General features: G+C 37.6%; 1 protein-coding gene across 7 annotated transcripts in view; it reads left to right on the plus strand.

Moving 5' to 3' along the window:
- The window catches only part of LAMA2 (laminin subunit alpha 2), a 334,884-nt gene that overhangs the window by 226,880 nt on the left and 88,535 nt on the right, over positions 1–19,469 (plus strand). For 6 of the 7 annotated variants that reach the window (XM_041469664.1, XM_041469666.1, XM_041469665.1 and 3 more), the window contains 9 exons: positions 1,887–2,030; positions 4,411–4,590; positions 5,298–5,486; positions 5,582–5,820; positions 10,135–10,252; positions 13,348–13,482; positions 14,125–14,249; positions 17,924–18,010; positions 18,848–19,041. In XM_041469664.1, coding sequence (XP_041325598.1) covers positions 1,887–2,030; positions 4,411–4,590; positions 5,298–5,486; positions 5,582–5,820; positions 10,135–10,252; positions 13,348–13,482; positions 14,125–14,249; positions 17,924–18,010; positions 18,848–19,041 — 1,411 coding nt within the window. The remainder of the gene's footprint in view (positions 1–1,886; positions 2,031–4,410; positions 4,591–5,297; positions 5,487–5,581; positions 5,821–10,134; positions 10,253–13,347; positions 13,483–14,124; positions 14,250–17,923; positions 18,011–18,847; positions 19,042–19,469) is intronic. The other variant, XM_041469667.1, reaches the window with a different exon arrangement.

Below are 19,469 nucleotides of genomic sequence, written 5' to 3' on the forward strand. Positions count from 1 at the left end.
CAAATTAGGTTGGAAGTGACCTATGGAGGTCATCTAGTCCAGCACCTTGTCTGAAAGACACTGCTGAGGCAGTACTTCCAAGCATGGGGAGAGATTTCACAACCTCCTTGTGCAAACTGCTTGACCTCCCTCCCATTTTCTGGTATGTTTGTACAGGAAGCATTATGTTCTATTTCACAAGTACTGATTCATTTGATGATGACACCATAAGAAAATGGAAGTGAGTTGACCACATGGACTGTCTGAAAAAAATTCAGTGCGATTTGCCCTGTGCCAGCCTCTGAAATGCAGAAATGGAAATATCTCAGTACTTTCAGCCTCTCTTGATAAGCAGCAGCCCCTCTAACCATCTCGATGCCCCATTTCTGGATTAGCTCCAGCATGTCACAGAATCACAGAATTGGTCAGATTGGAAGGGATCACTGGAGGTCATTTAGTCCAACTCCCCAGCTCAAGCAGGGTCCCCTCGAGCGTGTGGCTCAGGGTTTTGTCCAGCCTGCTGTCTCCAGAAAAGGAGACTCCATAACTTCTCTGGGTCATTGTTTTTCTTGTAGTTCTTGTAAGCACTAAGTAGAAAGAGTGGGGGTTCATGTCATTTTAAAATAGAAGTGTTTCTTTATTGATTCTTTTACGGCTAATAACATAGCTGCTTCTATGCTTCTCTGAGTGCAAATGAACAGTGTATATTTAGCTGATGATTAATGATAAGGAAGTGCAATTGACATGAAACAAAATTCAAAGCACGTAAAAATCACCATTTATGAGAGAAAATGGACAAATAATACTGAATTAAGTAAACATTTTCCCCCCAGAATTTTAATCCAAGGTTAAATTTAAGTCTAGGGTTGATTAATCTTTTGTCTAACTTTTTTTGAAAGAGTTGTATATTGAAGAAACTAGATTTTTATAAAATTATAATCATTCCCATTTAAACCTGTCGCTACAGCTCTCAAAGGCTCAGGAGCCTCATTATCAGCCCTGACAAAAAGCAGCAAAATCTAAGCTAAATGCAGTGTACGCACATTTGTTGATAGAACATATGGAAATGAGGGTTAAAACTGGTAAATCCTGAGGGATAATGTTGGTTTCTTGTATAAGCTTTAGAAAGTTGTTTGTTTTTTTTTTTGTAGATTGGCTTCTTCACACTAGTCTCAAGAGAGAAAAAAGGGTGTGGGGAGAAAAAGCCAACCAAGTGTTTTCATATTGGTGACTATTTTTCTTTTTAATACCTTGGTCTCAGTATGAAAATGGTTTTAAAAGGCTCTGCATAAATTATTGTGTATCTGCCCTATCTGGAATAGCTTTTTATTTAGACTAATTGAAAAATGAAAATAAAAGCCTTGACATTACAACAGTGAAACATTTCAGCCTTGTTAATACTGTGCAATGATGTGGAAAACAATCATGAAGAGGGGAAAGCTTTTCTCTTCAGAATTTCCATTAAAATACATTTCTCAGCAAGAACATTTAGTGCTGTACCTTAAATATCTGAACATGTCAATGCTAATTCCTATTAAACAGAAGGCTTGATTAACATGGGCAATTCCAGAACAACTTAGTTTTCTTATCTTATCAATCAGTTATTTAGCATGTCATGCCCAAAGTGCCATTTAATTTTTCTGTGCTTACAACTTTCAGTGTGAAGCCAGCATCTATTGCTCAGAGCTACTCAGTGGATAGAAATGCAAATGCCTTAATTACATTAATTACATATGTTTGCATACACACGTGATAAGAACCTGGAGAGTTCCTTGAATATTTCCTAAAGCTGATAATTATTTCTTGCTGCACCCTGTTATTATCATTACAGTAGGATTTTCTGTTTCGCTACCTTGAAATAAAACTTTTTTTTTTTTCCCCTTTTAAAAATTCTCTCTCTCTTCCAGGTTAATGTGGAAGGTGTCCACTGTGACAGGTGCAAGTCTGGTACATTTGGTCTCTCTGCCAGAAACCCACTTGGCTGCAGCAGTTGCTATTGCTTTGGCCTGACTACACAGTGCAGCGAGGCAAGGGGGCTGATCCGCTTGTGGGTGAGTAGGAAACTGCTGAGCCATGTAATGCGATAATGTTGTTTCCTGCTGGCATCTTTTAGTCAGGCACTGAGAGGCAGCTAGAAAATGGCCAAACATTTAAGCAATCACTTTCCTCTTTATGCTTTGAGGAGTGGTGAGAGCGGTGTGTTCCATTAGACAATCAGGGTCAAGACATTAAAAGGAAATAAATAGGTAAGAAAATGAGTGATAGGATAGCTGACATCCAGCCAAAGTAGAGCTATTAATCCCAAGAAAGGGCAAGCTGGTCATGTGGAGAAATTATTCAGTCTAATGCATTGCAACATAATCCCTGGTACGTGATACACAGTTTACCCAGGTGTATTCAAGGGTCACAGATGCTTGTTGTCCAGCATAAATTTCCCATAGTTCAGTTAATCTTTTTATTTTCCTTGTTGGTTTTGTTGTTTTGGTGAGGTTTTCTTTCATTTTTAAACAAGATCTTATTGAAGCTATATTTAAATTCAAGCACAGAAAGGTATAATCCATCAGAGCAAACAAAGAGCTCTACACCTGTTTGTGGAAGAGGGCCTTGAGACCTATGCTGGACTCATAAATAAGGCAGACTGGATGTCTCCATTTATCTGTACGGCAAGCACAAAATACACATTGAGACTGCTGCCATGCCAGCCCCTCAGTTGCATTCTGGAGGAGAGATTTGTAATATATTCATAAAATATTCATTCTGTCCCCCTGTATGGTCAGTCATATCTCTGCTTGAAAGAATGCCAACCATAGAAGGAATGTCTGCCCAATGCAAATCAGCCAAAACCCCAGACTAGTCATGTACAGCCATCAGTTAGATAAGAATACTTTAGGCTGAAATCAAGTTAATCTCTCTGGCTTAATATAATATGGATAGCACTTATTCTCCACTGTTCAGTCCTGTAGCACCTCTTTCTCTTCCAGTGGATGAAGTGATTTATTATGATCTGACCCAGTTTTTCTCATTATTTCAGTTTTGCCCATCATATGCTGCTAGGCTGGAGATGAAAGGCTGTAGAAGGCTGACAATTTATAAAATTTAATCAAGTTCCGTAACAGCAACAGTTCTGGATAATTGTGCTTTGACCTTTGTGGCAGCACAAAGCAGAAAAAATTTAAACTTCCTGATTATTTTGTTTCTCTTGATTAATTTCCTTTTGTATTTATGCTCATATCTAAAAAAGTGTGTGTCCATGTCGCGTCTAGTATTTGGTACTCTCATCCATTTCAGAATTGATACAGAACTGTGAAATAAGTGAGACAGTGTTCTGCCAGCTGCTAGTGGCTATTTTGGATACTCTCAGGTGCTTCAAATGACATTAGACTTGTTTAAACAAGCAAATCCCAATTTAAATGACAATAAGGCATGGCTGATGAATGACCTGAAATTCAAATGTGTTTACACTTTTCTTGGTATCTAAAGTATTAAACAGTAAAATAAAGTTGTGATACAAAATCACTGAATCTCACTTAGGGCTGGCAATGTTAGGAGTGCTTCCATGTCTGATCAGTCCATAGATGCTGCTATAAATGGAAATACCAGGATACTGAATGTACAGTCCAGGGTTTGGTTGATTCCTCATTACCTGACTCGTATCTTATGACCAGTTTCTTGATTTTACTGTTTGTTGACTGTTACCTGCATTTGTTGTCTTTGTCTTCCTCACTCTTTGAGAGAAAGCAGTATTGTTACCAGCCTTTTGCATCTGTTCACACACTCCCCGAGATATTTCCATTGGCACAGAATTACTAAGACTCTTACTACAGTTTTTGATCATAATAATTATTTCAGTATAATGCTAATGAGACTTTGTCAACCAGTCTAAGAAAATGACAAGCACATAAGTGGCATCCTTGTATTTTTTTAGTAAAGCTGAATTTAGAGTTACAGAAACCTTCATTGAAGCCTCACTCTCTGCAAATTGCCTGGAGAACATTTAGTTGAATATTGCATAGAGGTATCAAGGCATCGGACACCGTGTTTTACAGCTCCAGTGATCTATAAGTGGTGAGAAGGTGCTTCTTTGTAAGGTAACATTTCTCACAATCTGAAAAAAGAGGCCTGGGACTAAAATAGCACTATGAAAATCACTTCAATAAAATTCATGGAATCACTTGCTGATTAAAGTATTTTAACCAGTGCTGCTACATTCTTTGTTAACATGAGGACAAGGTGCAAAAGGCTCAAGGGGAAAGTCATTATTAGCACTGTTCATACCTGAAGGAGTAGCAAGACTGCTTTGTGACAAATTGCTCATGATGTGAAAGGAAATTACCTAGAAGTAATTTTTTAAAGAGCTAGAATTTGAAGACTACCGCTTCATGGGGAAAAAACAGAGTTAATTTTCTTCTCAATTTTTTCAAATATGCATAGGTGACCTTGAAACCGGAGCAAATGATTCTGCCACTGGTAGATGAGAAGCTTCAGCGTAGCACTCTTTCAGGGATTGCATTCCAGCCTCCTGAAATAGTAGCAAATATAGAACAGGTGATGCAGGATCTTCGGTCAGAACCTGTTTACTGGAGACTTCCAGAGCAGTTTGAGGGACGAAAGGTAAACCTAAAACTTCACTGAATACTGACATGGCTTTTTTTTTTTTTCTTTTAATCTTATTTTATTATTTTACCATGCCTTTTTTCCTTCCCAATAAGCATGTCTTCACACAGTGGAAGGTACTTCAAAAGAAAGTAAATTCTATTCCATTATTAAAAATTATTTGCTCTGTTATTATGGAAATTCATAAAGTAACACAAATAATATTTTACATGTTAATATCTGTAAATATCTATGTTCTGGTTTTCCACAGGATAAATGTTCTCATAAAAATGTTGTTTAAAAAATTAAACTACACAAATTTAATATAACACTCGCAATTTTCTGTTTCTCTCATTTTTAAGCAAAAAATATGTGATATTTGTAGATTACATGGGAGAAAATGATTGAAAGAACCATCCTTTTGGATGTTATGCACCTCTGTGACAATTTGTTTTGTACTTTTGATATTTCTTAGTTTGGTGGAACACCAAGGCACATTTGAGGAAATAGATAACATACTGGTTTTAGTGTAATATAATGACAAATTGTGGATGAGTGTTTTTGAACACAGCCCTTGTCCCCAGATAGTTCCACAAGTACATATTGCTATTTTCTACCACGCATGCATTCATCAGGCTGCGCATAGGTGCAGAGCACATCTAGCTCCTTCCCAGGAATTTATTTTTAGCTAACTGAAAATGAGATTTCTTTTTGTGCTTTGCTAGCTGACCGCTTATGGAGGGAAACTGAAATATGCCATCTACTTTGAAGCACGAGAAGAGACAGGTTTTACTACTTACTCCCCACAAGTCATCATAAGAGGCGGGCCTCCCACAAATACAAGAATTATTGTCCGGCATATGGCTGCCCCTCTGATTGGCCAGCTGACAAGGCATGAGATAGAGATGACAGAGGTAACATTTCCATCTGCTTTTTTAGCCCAAAAACTTAAGCACATGGGTCTTTTGAATATCGTTAATAATCTGTCTTTTGGGTTTCTGTCTTTCAGCATGAGTGGGAATATTATGGTGATGACCAAAGAGGCAGAAACTCTGGACCCTGGGAATATTATCATGGTAACCCAGGTCTCAACAGGACAATGTCTCAGGGAGATTTCACCTGGAAACATTATGGAGATGACTCAAGACCAAGTAGAACTGTATCCCGGGAAGACTTCATGAACGTGTTGTATGATGTTCATTACATTCTTATCAAGGCGACTCATGGCAATATCATGAGGCAGAGCAGGTAACTCTTTCATGCAGTGACCTGAAATGGTGCAGTAGTCAGATAATCTCATAGACCTCCTAGCTTCATAAATCTCATAGACCTCCCAGTGTCATAAATACAAATTCAAGAGAATTTGTATTTATGACACCGCCTATAAGCCAGTGCTGAGAAGAAAGAACCATTGGAATTTGTGTTTGGCATAGTGGAAGACACAGAAGAGGGAAGTTTTATGCACTAGAAGATTTAAATCACACTAGGCAAGTAGAATCTCTATTTTCAGGATCCTAGAAGAGAAAACACATGTAGGAACACACACACTGAAACAACCCTAATGTATTTTTTGAATAAAGGACTACTTTATGAAAGCATGATGCTGTAATTAAATATAGATGTTAGCACATGAGGGAATTTTCTCCTGGAAATGGGAAATTAAATATATTATGGTCAGATTCAAATCTTCTATTCAATCTATTAATGAATCAGTTATTCAAGGTAATTAACACTAAATTTGAAGTGGACATCAGGCAGCAACATGATAAGAAAAGAACAGTACAAAGATCTCTGCAATCTAAAGGTCAGCTGTAACATTTATACTGAAAGTAGCAGTCATTTGAACAAACAAGGAACAACTGCTTAGTTATCTATTCTTCAAAGAGGAGTCTGTTGTTTACAGCATATCACCAGGTGAACATGATTCAGTAACAATATTCTTGTTGAGAAATGCGAATTCTCTATCTGTGTGTATAAATAGATATGGCCTGCAAAGTGAAAAAAACAACCTCTTTTATTTCCACCCAACACTAGTAAAGCCTAAATGTGAAGTTCTGGTTAATGGAATTCAAGAAAATAGTTACTAAAGTGCTCGGAGGATATCAGTGACCATCATGGCAGGCTAGAAAATATGACATGTAAAAGAAGACATAAAGAACTAGATATATTTAGAAACCAGAAATTGCTTTAAGATGCTCAAAATGTTGTCACAGCGAAAAAGGAAAGAATGAGTTCTCTGTTGCCATGGTGGGTAAATCAAAAACAAACATTAATTTAAATATCAGCAGGAAAAATCCACATTAGACATGAAAGATAAAATGCTGGGGGTAGAGATGTTCTAGAATAGCTTGCATAGACTATTGCACAAAATTTTTAGTAATTAATACACAATATCCTTTGCAATCAAAATTTATTGGCAAGGGGATGGGAATAATCAGAGATAAACTCCAAAGGTCTCCAGAAGTCCTTTTTATGATTTTGTCATAGAAATGAAAAGCTAAAATTATTTCTAGGTCTCTAAGGTACAAATAGGTCTTCAAGAAACTTGCCTTTGGAGTTTGAGGGTGAATAGTAGGGGCAGATGCCATGGGACTTAACAGCACTATGTGACAGAAAACATTGTCATTGTTGCTGCTGTTGTTTCTCTTTAAAGTATATAATTTACAGAAAAATATTCATGTAGCTTGCACTGGCTAGATGCTAAATATTAGTAACAGATGCCATAAGTGTTTAACATTGGTTTATTTTTGGCATAGTCCATTTAGGATATTGTGTTACAAGCAAGGGGATTCCCAGGAAAAGAGTTATGAAGGTAACCCCAATGCAATGTGGAAAATTTGAGAAGCATACTCATGTTTCATGTATGTTTCTCTCTTCCCTCTGAGCAGGACAGATCTTAGTTCAGCTGTGGAAGCAAAAACCGAGTACTATCTCAGCTGGAGCATCCAAAGGAAAGTCATGACAGCAAAGCTGCTGTTGTTCTGAGGTGTGTGTGCCTCCTGTGACTGCGCTAGGCCTGCGCTGCACCAGCATTTTATCCAGGCTGCCCAGTCACGAGGCAGTCACAACAGGCGAGGACTTTTCAGTTCCAAGGCAGGTTTGCAAGGTGTCGCTTCAAGAACCAGAATATATTTTTACAGCATGGCATTTCAGAATGTGACATTTTGTGACAGCAGAGCTTAGCAAATAATTCATCTGGTCGTTCTGGTGCATATAATTCTGTGTTTGATTTTGGAGGAGGTTATGTTACAATGGGTTTTTATGGTCTGTCTTGTTACAAAGCAAACATTTATCACATGGCATCTGAGACTTTAGGTAGAATATAGCAGGAATACATTTTTTTTTTTTTTCAAGTTAGCACTTTGAATGATTGGAAATTTTGCATAAGACTAAAATATAAATCCCAAAAATGTTTTTAAAGGTTAGTGGAATATTACCTTGCATAAGGCTTTCATTAAAAATAAGCTGAGACCCACTAAAGAACAATATTTGCACTCAAATTTAAGCATATGTTTGAATTAAGTGACAATAAAACATTTGTTTAAATAGCGTGTGTTGTACTTTCCAAATAAGGGCCCTTTTCTAAACTAGTAAAGCTTCTCTTTCCACTTGACTGTGCCTAGTAGAAAAAGATATATAAATCTAAAGAATCTGTGGATGGGAGGAGAAAAAGATATATATGAAGTATTTTTACATTTTTTTAATAGTGCTTTAATTTCAATTGCAAAGTTTAAAAGCTGCAGGTAAGTGATAAACTACAGGAAAAACACTTTAAAATAAAGTCAAAGTAGCAGCAGTAATTGGGAACATAAAAATAGCTTCATTCTAGCGTTAGCACTCTATTAGCTAAACAGTTTAGTAGCAATGCTAATGTTGTTTCTGCTTCCAAGCTGTAGCATTATTAGTGATTTAGAGGTTTCTGCTCAGAATCCCAACCCAAACATTTTTCTCCTGTATTGTTCATTTTGTTGCCCTCATTTTCACATTCAACACTCTAAATGGAAACATTGCTTTTATTAGATTTTGTTTTGCAACAGGGCTTGATAATAAATTTCTTGAATTGAAGTATGCTTTCAATTTCACTGCAAATTATTTCAATATTCCCAACAGTGATCAGGTAGCAGTTGTTTGGCTGCTGCCTAATAGACAGTTTCCAAAAGTCAGTCAAGCCTGACCTTCCTTAAGTAACATTTTCACACAAACAATAGGCAGTTTTTGTCACCCTAGAGTGTATCATTATCTAAATACAGCTTTATGACAGCAAACAGTTTTTCAACTGTACCCTCACTTTTGAGCGTGATGGAGAGGCAGATTTAATTTTCTTTTCCCATTAAATGTAAACAGGTTTTAATGTAACTTTACGTTGACATATCAGATCTGGATGGTTTAGCCCTCTTTATTTTCAGTCTTCTGTTTTGACCTGGCTTTGTTTGCTTGGTTTTGGTTGGGTTTTTTTTGTTCAGTTTCCCTGTTGGACTGAACCCCTTTCTTCAGGTAGTAAGAGCATAGGCTTTAAGTCACTAGATTGCTTTGGGGATTTTTATGTTGACACAAAGTAATCAAGTTGTGTGGGTCTGGTCATGTAAGCTCAGCCACAAAACTCTCATCTCGTTCATTGGTGGGAATTTGCTCTTCCTCCATTCATCCTGATGTTGGTACCTATATGCCAATGAGCAGAACAGGACCACTCAGTCCCTCAGGAATCAAGGTCTGGGAAAAGTTGAAGAGGCTGTGAGCATGAGGAGAGGTGAGCAGCTCTGTGAGCACCTCTCCATTAGCACTGTGCTCAGACACTTACTGAATACACTACCCACATTATTGACATTTATTCGGCTAGTTAGTCAGACAAACTTTGACATTTTAGCTTAGGTTAGCATTATATTTGAAGCTTTAAAATTTACACTATTCTGCACATTTTGTTTCTCTGAGGCAATAGGTGTTCCAGATCATAGCATCCATTTAAGCAAACTAACAAATCCCCAAAATAAAGTAGTAAGCTGAAAGTACAGCATTCTGATACACTAGGATTAAGTGTATTTCATTAGATTTTATATTTGTTGTCTTTGTCCATGATGTACTCAACCCTATTTAGCAGGTCAGCATTCATGCTGGAAAGACCAGGAGTGGTTGGGAGATATTATTAGGATAGATTTTATTTTATTTTATTTTTTAAACAGTTCCCTCATTAAAAGCTCATTAAGAGGACAATTTTACTGCCATACCCCTGAGAGTGATCAATTTCTTAATGAGTCCCTCCAAATGAAGAAACAAATATGAATTTTTGTATGTTAACTTCTACTAGTTTGGCTGAAAACAGATTAAAGAGATAGAATCAAGCTGGAGATTTAGTTAGTTATCCTGTTGCCTACAACTAGAAGATGAGACCAGAGGTGGTGTTAACTTTGGAGTTTCTTGGGAGATGCAAAAAACCAGTGATGTTTGTCTGCTGTAGATAAGAATCCTACGAACAGCCAAATGAGCCTGTTTCCTCCTGTGCCAGCTGGCTGGGTTTGAGTGAGTGCTTGACTAATCTCATTGGAGATGTTTGGTCCTTTTTTCCAGGATTTCTGAGATCTCTTTGGAAGTTGCTGAAGACGGCCCTGTGTCCGGGATGGCCCCTCAGGCTTACTTGATAGAGAAATGTGACTGCCCATTGGGTTATTCTGGTTTGTCCTGTGAGGTACAGTACTAACCTAACTCCCAGGAAAACACTTTGTACTTTCTCTGGTCCATTCATTGGCAAGGTGTGAATAGTATTGGGTGTGAATTCATTTAACTGGCAGCAACTCTCTCTTAATTTAATTACTTATTTCCTCTCACAGGTATTTCTCTCGCAGGAAATTTCAGCCCTTTTTTTTTTTTTTTTTATTGCTGTAGGCAAATATGCCACTGAAACCATGGCAATGACTCAAATACTTAGAATACAGGAAAGTGAGCTTTAATGGGACAGTATCACTGAGGCTGAATCGTGTAACTGGTGCTAACAGATCAAGGTTTTTTGAACAGACAAGGGTATAATACTCTTGTAATAGTAAAATACTAACTCACTGAACACCAGGAGAAAAGTGTTGGTCAACAAAGTGACCTGGGTGCTCCTTATACATGCACTGTATTTATTTTTTACTTACAATTTCATGCTGAAGATGGCATATTTCAAAAGTATCCAAGTGTTCTAGTGAATCAGCTGACTTGTATATGCTTTTGTGAAATGCATTTCGTGATGGGTACCAGAGAAATTTGGCTGCAGAATGTAAGTTAATATTTCTGACCGTCCGTGCTCTTGACGATGAGACTGCCAATCTTTCTGTGTACAGAATACCATGTTTTCATTTTTGTTCAGCACAGCAATCCTGAATTCACTGTTTGCAGTTGTTAGGTGGAAGTAGCAGGGAACAACACCTTGAGTATTTTGCAAATGCCTCAAACATCCTAATTGGGATCTTGTGAGGGTTTGCCCCAAGCTAGCAATGGGAGGAAAATGGAAGTAAAGGAAGAGAAAGATACCTTGTTATCTGTGACAACTCTGATCCCTTTGGATGTCATACATGATTGTGTTACGCAGCAAATAAATCAACAGAAACAGTAAGTTCATAGGAAAGGTGTGAAAGAAAGTGAATGAAGTAATTTTCTTTGCACACTATTTCAATAAGAGAATACACCTGAACTTGTGTAAATACATGAAAAACTAATGGACTTCAACATTTGCTTAGAAGTACAGATTTTTTTTTTTTAATTACTGTAGCAAATTGGATTTTTGAAGAAAAATATATGACAATCTAATTAGAGCTGTTTTTCAATTCACACCCACCAGAGGCTCAATAAATGTCTCAATTGCAACCTTCATACTTCCTTCTTAATTGTGTGATCTTCACATACTTATAACTCAGTTTATTTTTAGTGTGCTCAGTGAAGGTTATGGTGCATTCTGTGAAGGTTTATTTAATTTTAGCAGGAAAAAAAATATCTGACACCCTAGCATTTTTTAAGCAGGCGTTAGTAGGGTGTATGTGTCTGTGCATGCTTTATCCATATAATAACATTGTGAAAAGTATATGCACAGCAGTTTTTACTAGAAGTGAAATTTGTAATTCCCCCCCCCCTTTTTTTTCTTCCTTTTTTTTCCACGTCTAGTTTTTAGGCTGCAGAAGCAGTGGTAAGAATTTTCCTAATGGCTGCTTCTGAAAAGCTTCCAAACTAGCAATTAAAAATATAGTCTGTTTTATCTTTTGTCTGTGTTTTATTTCATCTCAGAAATACTTCGATCAAAATAGGTGGTAAGACTGTCAATGGCATATCAGAAAAAAACCACAGATATTAGTTGTGTTTGAGGATGTACCATGTGTTTTATGATTGGATTCTGAAATCATCCAGAACTTGTAACTATGCGTTTTGTACCTTGTTTGAACAAGTGCACTTGTGGGGATAGAGATTGAGGGGAAAAAAGGGTAAGAAACAGAACTACTTTCATTTGAGATTATTTATCTAGGTTAGAATTCTTCACAAACCATGAAAAAGAAGATAGACTGTTTCTATGCTTCAGGGAACTTAATGTGGTCTAAGTCAAAACAGAAGGGGAAAGCAGAAATGAGTTAAGATTAATTTGTGATTCTAAAGAAAATAATTGTTTTTATACTTTTTCCGTAACTTAGACTCCTGGAGTCTAAGCAATGATTAGCAATGATTATAAAACTGTCAGAATGGTAGTATATGAATAAATCTAGCATGTCAGCTAGTGCTTCATTAAAGAATCCTACTTTTGGTCACAACAATTACTTACTCCAGATTCTCTTCTGGTTTATTTTGCATCCATTTTATTGCTGTGTGAAAAGTGTGCCACTCATTTCTAAAAAGCAGAAATTGTGGTCGTCAGTAGGAAATGACCTCATCAGCCGGCTTTCACAGGCTCCTGGCACCACTAGGTGGTAGAATTTATACGTAGGACAAGTAGGCACTTGCTCCTAATGGTCTCAACTGTCAGAATGTTCCTGTTTGTGTTTTTATGCTGCCATAGCTGTGTGCTTTCTGAGAGCTGTGTTAGGGCTTCCACAGAACTGTGTAATAAGCCTGAAATAAAGATCAAGTGTTTGATTTTGCATGTGTCAGCTTTGTTAGCAATTTTTGAGTTATTCTTGGAATTTTATTGCCAAGCTACAGTAGAGGAGACTTAGTGATGGATAAACTTAGTTTGGGGCTGATAGGCTCAAGACATGGAAAACCTTTAACATGTTGAATTCTGTACTTTTATGGTGCTTAAATTATATAGCTATAAATAATGCAGCCATGCTGCCATTTTCTTGTTTATGATTCGGCTTTTGCTTGTTATCCATCAGGTAGTGTGTAGGCAGATACTAGCTTGTCGAACCTGAAAAACATAGCAGGGATGAAGGAAACAGAATCATCACACTTGCTCTCCACAGTCCATGCAAAAAAAATTATTTCAAAAACAAACTCTTTTCTTAAGTAATGAAAGGAATGATGCTTGATGCACAGTGAGAACAGAAAGGTGTTCTGCATCTGAATGAAAGATCTCTCAAGCTGTAGTGTAAAAGCTTGATGCCAGTAGAGTGCTCCAGGGATTTTTCAGCCATGTTTCCAATTAGGGCTGGCTCTTGTTATCTGTAAAGTACTGTGTATTGTTTGTAACACGGCTGGAAGCCTGTCAGATTCTTCTCACAACTTGCAAAAACTGGTGATTGGAAAGATGAGCCTGCAATGCTCCCCACACACAGTCCACTCTGTAATGATCTGTTTTCTTCTGCATCTTTTTTATTGCAGTCGTGCTCTCCAGGATTTTATAGGCTTCCATCTCCACCTGCGGGAAGGACACCTGCTCAGTCCTTAGGCACCTGTACTGTATGTCAGTGTCACGGGCACAGCACTATGTGTGACTCTGAAACATCAGTTTGTCAGGTATTACACTTCTAAACCTTTGCACCAAGTTAATCCTAATGTTGTTCCTAAATTGTGCTACTAATCCAAAAAAAAACAGAAGACAATATTTTAATATGATTTTGCCTAAATAGCTGAAGTATCAAAGTTCAGGGAGAGTCATAAAAGCAAACTTTTGAAGTTTTCTGTTCTGGTTTTCTAGAGTTCAGATTATGCAGTGCTTTCTCACCCCTGAGTTACTACCTGTGCAAAAAGAAAAACTAGACACCTGCAGAATCAAGAAACAGTGTACCATGTGTCACACAGTGAACACAATTCTGCTCTTACAGGCAGTAATACACATGACCTGAAACAATAAGACTGAATTTTAATTATTGCTCCTTTTCCAATGGCTGGAATAAAGGAGGAAAGAAAGGATGAATGGGATAAGAAATTCTGTAGGATACATCTGGGCAGAAACAGACCTGTATTCTTTCTCCTTTTAAGCCCGTATATTGCTCAGCAGGCATTTGATAGAAGCTCGAAGCAAGCATTCCTACTGAGAATCATATCAGGGAAATTATGTGTTGAAGTGGGTTTGAATCCCTAAAGCTGGGAGCAGAATGTTGTCTGCTTTCATGTAATTACCGAATGCAGCTTTCATTCTATCTCCTTCCTTGGCAGGACTGCCAGCACAATACCGCTGGTCACCACTGTGAGAGGTGTGCTCCGGGATTTTACGGCACTGTCCAAGGCTCTCCAGATGACTGTCAGCCTTGTGCTTGTCCCCTATCCATTCCTAGTAACAAGTAAGTCAGCAAACTCACGGTGCAGAATTGCCTTTCCAGCAAGCCAGAGCTTCCTCCTGGGCTCCCTCTGTCCTTTTTCAGATGGCTGGCTACAGGAGAATTGCCTCATGGAAGCTAAAATAAAAACTTCTTATCTACTTTTGCTAATTGATCTTCCTTTAAAAGTCAGAAATTGCTCCCTTGCTAATTTGTGATGAATAAATTAATAAGTGCTAGAAAATACAGTACTCAAGATAATGAGCATGTGTTTAAAGGTATTCTCATAAATGGAGCTAGAGCAGAACCCAAGTACAATGTAGCCACGAGGGAGCTGCAAAAATTCTTATATATTGTGTTGGTATAATGTGTTACAGTGCCTTTCTTGCTCCACTATGGAATTTATTGATTCCTTATTTAATGTTACATGAGTTTTAGGCAATTTGTGAAATATAGAATAATTTAAAAGCATTGTAGTTATTGCAGCATAAATTTTATTGGTTGCTTTATGCTAATGAGCCTTTCCACGATGCTTCTGCATGTGTTCCCGACAGATGATATTTTAGCACTTGAGATTTGTTTGTTGTTTTGCTGAGAAAGCTCTTAATGATATTTGGCATCATACTGTAGTAGTGCAATGAACAGGTTTGTGTTTCATGATTGTGCTTTTGAAAAGCTGGAAGTGTTCCGTAAAAACCTTTTTTCTGTGCTTTGTGTGGCCTTTAGGATGTTTTAGTGAGGATTTCAGTCAGTATAGCTGAGAATTTATGGGGTTTCTTTTTCTTTTTACTTCATTTTATCATTTTGGTTTGGTCTTGGGTTTGGTTTGAAGGAAGAAAGTCCTTTTTCCAATATTATTAGATAAAGACATCATAATCTTTAAAAACTCATCCACAGCACGAGTTTTTTTAAATACTTCCAAATCTCAGGTATTTAAAGAAATGCCCTTTTTCTCAGAAGTTATAATGCATTCCTAACTACAAGTTTTTCTGAGGTTTGCCCATTTCATGAGTGTTTTCTATAACAACTTGATCATGTGTTCTGTCTGTTGTTATCAGAAAAGGACATACAAGTTGCAAAGAACAAGATCAACCAAGCTTCTGGGTTTTGCAAATCAGCAAATATTGGAAAAAACTTCTTTATGTTACTAACTGGCAGTATGAAGGGCTGCAAATACTTCATCCTGTCTTCCTGTGGGGCTTAGAAGCCTTTGGTTGCCTAGAAATACATGTATCAGATCAGAAAATGAGCAGGGCTCTTCACCTTGTGTTTATGGCACCATGCTACAAGAATTTAGACATATTCTCCACACTGTGTTCCCGAGATCATTTCAATATCTTATTTAAAACCTAACATAAACTCAGGAAGTGGGTGCAGCTGAAGCGCTCTACAGTTGAGAAATGTGTGGACTGTGGGTAGTATGTGTAACATAGAATCATAGAATTGTTTGGGCTGGAAGAGGCCTTAAAAATCCTTAACTCCAGCTCTCCTGCCATAGGGAGGGGCATCTTCCACTAGACCAGGTTTCTCAAAGCCCCATCCAACCTGGCCATGAAGACTTCAAGGGACTGGGGCATCTGCCTCTTCATTGGGCAGGCTGTTCCAGTGTCTCACCACCCTATGAGTAAAGAATTTCCTTCTAACATCTAATCTGCAGTTTCCCCTCCATTACTTTAAAACCATTCCCTGTTGTCTTATCTCTATTTTTTTTAAAAAGCTCCCTTAAGGTGTCTTAAGTGCATGCTCAAATTGCTGAGCTGCCTGAGGGAGAGCAAGCAAAGTGCTCGTATCTCATTTAGTCACATAGCCTGCATGGCTGTGGGTGCTGTCACAGCCTTTTGTGTCTTGCTTACCTGAAAGTGATCATGAGACTCTCTGGTTTCATAGACCTTCACAGGAGATAAGAGAATAACACCTGGTCTGAATTTAATAAAAACTGTCATGAGATAGTCATCCAATTCTTCGTGCTATTGAGAAAAGGGTCAGATCTGAGCATGTCCAGGAACAGAACTGCTTGTGTTTTATACTGCTTAACTCAGCTGTCTCTAGACATCATGGAACGGATTTCTATTTCTGTTATGCACAGCCATCAACAACTTTGGTAGCTGTATAGTAAATATAGACTGACAACTGTACATCTCACTCATGTTAAACCTAAAGGAAAACACCATTGGAGAGAGAGCAGGGAAGGAGATGTTTCAAATGTCTGTGCATGTCCATTTTCCAGTGCTGATAGAGGAAGCCTGAACAACTGGTTTAGACTAAATACCTGACTTTCAGATGGATATAGATTTAGTGGCATAGATTTATTCCATAAAGCTATAGTATTACGTGGAAAATTAGAGTATCAGACCTTAGATTTGTATCTTCTGCAGATCAGTTAAAGCTCTTCAGGATGCTATTAAGGAAAAAGTCCACCTGCAGCTATTTTATGGTAGTCAAGTAATCACAGTCTAGATGAAATACAGATAGCTAATGAGCTACCTCATTAGCTTGCTATGTCATGACTGATACGATAGTATTTGTAAATTGTACAGTGCAATTATTTTTATTTATGAAATTGTATAAAACTCTACTAAAGTTCTAAATACTGTGCTTATACTGCTATACAATCAGCAGTCAGCTTCAAACATGAGCTGGGGAAAAAAAAACAGAATGAATTTTTCTTAGTATGGATCTATTTTTATGGAGTTGAAAATGTGTTGGATAATGAGTTTGTGAGTAATAGATCAATTTGTTTACATTTTTTGCAAAGGCATAATTTTATATACTTGTTCAAGCACTATTGATTTAATGCATTATAAGGAAGTTAGATGAGGATGCTGACTGCACTGTACCAAGAAGGAGCCCTGGGCTCACTACTAGCCACCTCTGTGCTTTTCTAGTTCTTCTTCCACAAAGAGCTGAAAGAGTTTCATGGTTTTACACCATCTTAATATTTAGTTCTGCTCTTTCGCCCTAACTGCCCTTTTTGTTTGTTTTAACTGCCTGTGCAGGCCCTTAATACACTAACATTCCAACTAAGTGCTGCTTTGCACAGTGCCCACAGGTACACACTACAGTCAGTAGTAAACTGACTTAGGAAAGATAATCTAGTGTCTTCAATGATGAAAATAAGACCTCTCCCTGATCATGAAGGAGGTAGTTTTTAGGTTGGTTTTTTTTTTTTTTTCTCTGTAGACTGGGCTTTTCTCATGCCTCTTTGAGAAGATTATTTGATGCTGCCTTTTTAGAAGATTGCACACAGCTATGAATTTGGTTCCTTTTCCCTCTTGATGTCTTACCTTCGAGTAAACTCTTCCCAGTTTATCTCATTTCATTCAAAATAAGTTGAAATCAGACAGGAAAGGCTGAATGTTCCTTAGCTCAGTTTCTAAATCTTTTGTTTCACATCCTTCCCAGTGCTCACTGTGAGTGACAACACCATTCAATCACACAAGCCTACAGCGTGGGCATTGCTAACTCCATCCCCTTGGATACAGCCCTTAGAGCCCTTGTCCAAACTGTGCAAGTGTCACAGCAAGGCATTCACAAAAATATTAATAGAAAGGAGAGATCTCTCACAGGTTTTTATAAACAGGTAGGAAAATGCTGCCATTTACATTAAGATTGGAACTTCTTGGGCCTTTCTGCACTGCTGACCTAAGTGAAATGATGCAAGAGAGTAGAAAAAAATTCTTCATTTACTTTTGTTTTAGTTTTAGCCCTACTTGCATTGCTGAAGGACCTAGTGACTACCGGTGTACTGCCTGCCCACCTGGATATGAAGGCCAGTACTGCCAAAGGTAGGATGAATGGAAAAAGCAGAAAGAGGGACAATGAAATGAGGAAAAAGCATGAAGGAGATAAATGTTTTTCAATATTACAAGCATATATTTACTACTGTTTAAATACATGCCTTTGGATAATTTATTTCTCCTTTATATGCTGTTAAAACTCAGCCAAAGTAGATTTTTATATACACCACTGTAAATGGATAATCAATGTTATTTATATCACAGATATTGTCCTAGTCTTACTTTTTGATGTGTGAGGATTTTTTTCCTCCAGGGCTCAGAAGTTAAAAAAATTTGTCTAAAATTAGATGCCATGCTAATAGTGTATCTTGATGTCACTCATACCATTTGTTTTAGTGACTGTGGTGCCCTCCTAGGCATTGGCTGTGAAAGACAGTTACATATAAACATTTTAATGCTGAATTGTGAATTAATAACCTAAACAGCCTCCGCTGTCCATTCATCAAAACACCGATGGATTAAGATGATCAAAAGTGGCAAATGTCTACCAAGAGATCCTGACACAAAACACAAGTGGCTAGGTCTATAAGCCACACATTGATAGCGGAGGGTTTTCTTTTGTTGTAGTTTAATAGAAATTTAACTGAAAATTGTTAAGGATGTGGAATCAATTTTGCGTACCTCCTCCATCCAGGCTGTTCTGTGTCCTGATTAGAAGTCACTTTGTTGGACAGTTTGCGATATTTCTGTCTTGATCATGAAGCTACAAAGATTTTTTTAATGGTTCACTGGTGTTTGTGTAAATTATGTTTAAAATACTGCCAAGTATTCTTTGTGCACCACATCTCAGTTGGACAAATCTTATTTTGTATTTGCAATGTCTAGATGTTCTTCTGGCTACACAGGAAACCCACAGATTCCAGGAGGGTCCTGCCAAGCATGTGAGTGTGATCCGTATGGTTCTGTGCCTGTCCCCTGTGACCCTGTCACTGGGCAGTGCACTTGCAAGCCTGGATTCACGGGGTGGAAGTGTGCTGGCTGCGAGCATCGGCATGCGCGTCATGGCACCAAATGCATTTGTACGTATACTAATGAGATTTTGGATAACTTCTGATTGTGTTTTTCATGTGTCAGAAATTCAGACTTGCTTGTGTAATGTTGAGTTGTGTGGCTTTCTTTGAAATAATTGCCAGGTTTCTTACTACTTTAGCATCTGGTCCGTTTTGTTTTCACAAGCCTTGAGATGTCAAGAAAACTCTGAAAAATTTCTTTTAACACTGACAACTGACAAAAAAACTTTGAGGGAATTCTTTTTGGCTTTTTAGAGTCTGTAATTTTGCCAAAGGTTGTTGCTACTGTTGTGACAATATTTTCTCTTGGTGAATTTTTTAGTGTTGTCCTAATGTTTAACCAGTAATTGCAATGCTCTGTGCCATGAGGCACACACAAAATTTTTACTAAGGTTTACGTGATCATGCTGATTCAACAACCATCCATTGGAATTTAA

Source organism: Pyrgilauda ruficollis, unplaced genomic scaffold, assembly GCF_017590135.1.
Source record: "Pyrgilauda ruficollis isolate IOZ18807 unplaced genomic scaffold, ASM1759013v1 scaffold24, whole genome shotgun sequence".
In the NCBI taxonomy this organism is placed as follows: domain Eukaryota; kingdom Metazoa; phylum Chordata; class Aves; order Passeriformes; family Passeridae; genus Pyrgilauda; species Pyrgilauda ruficollis.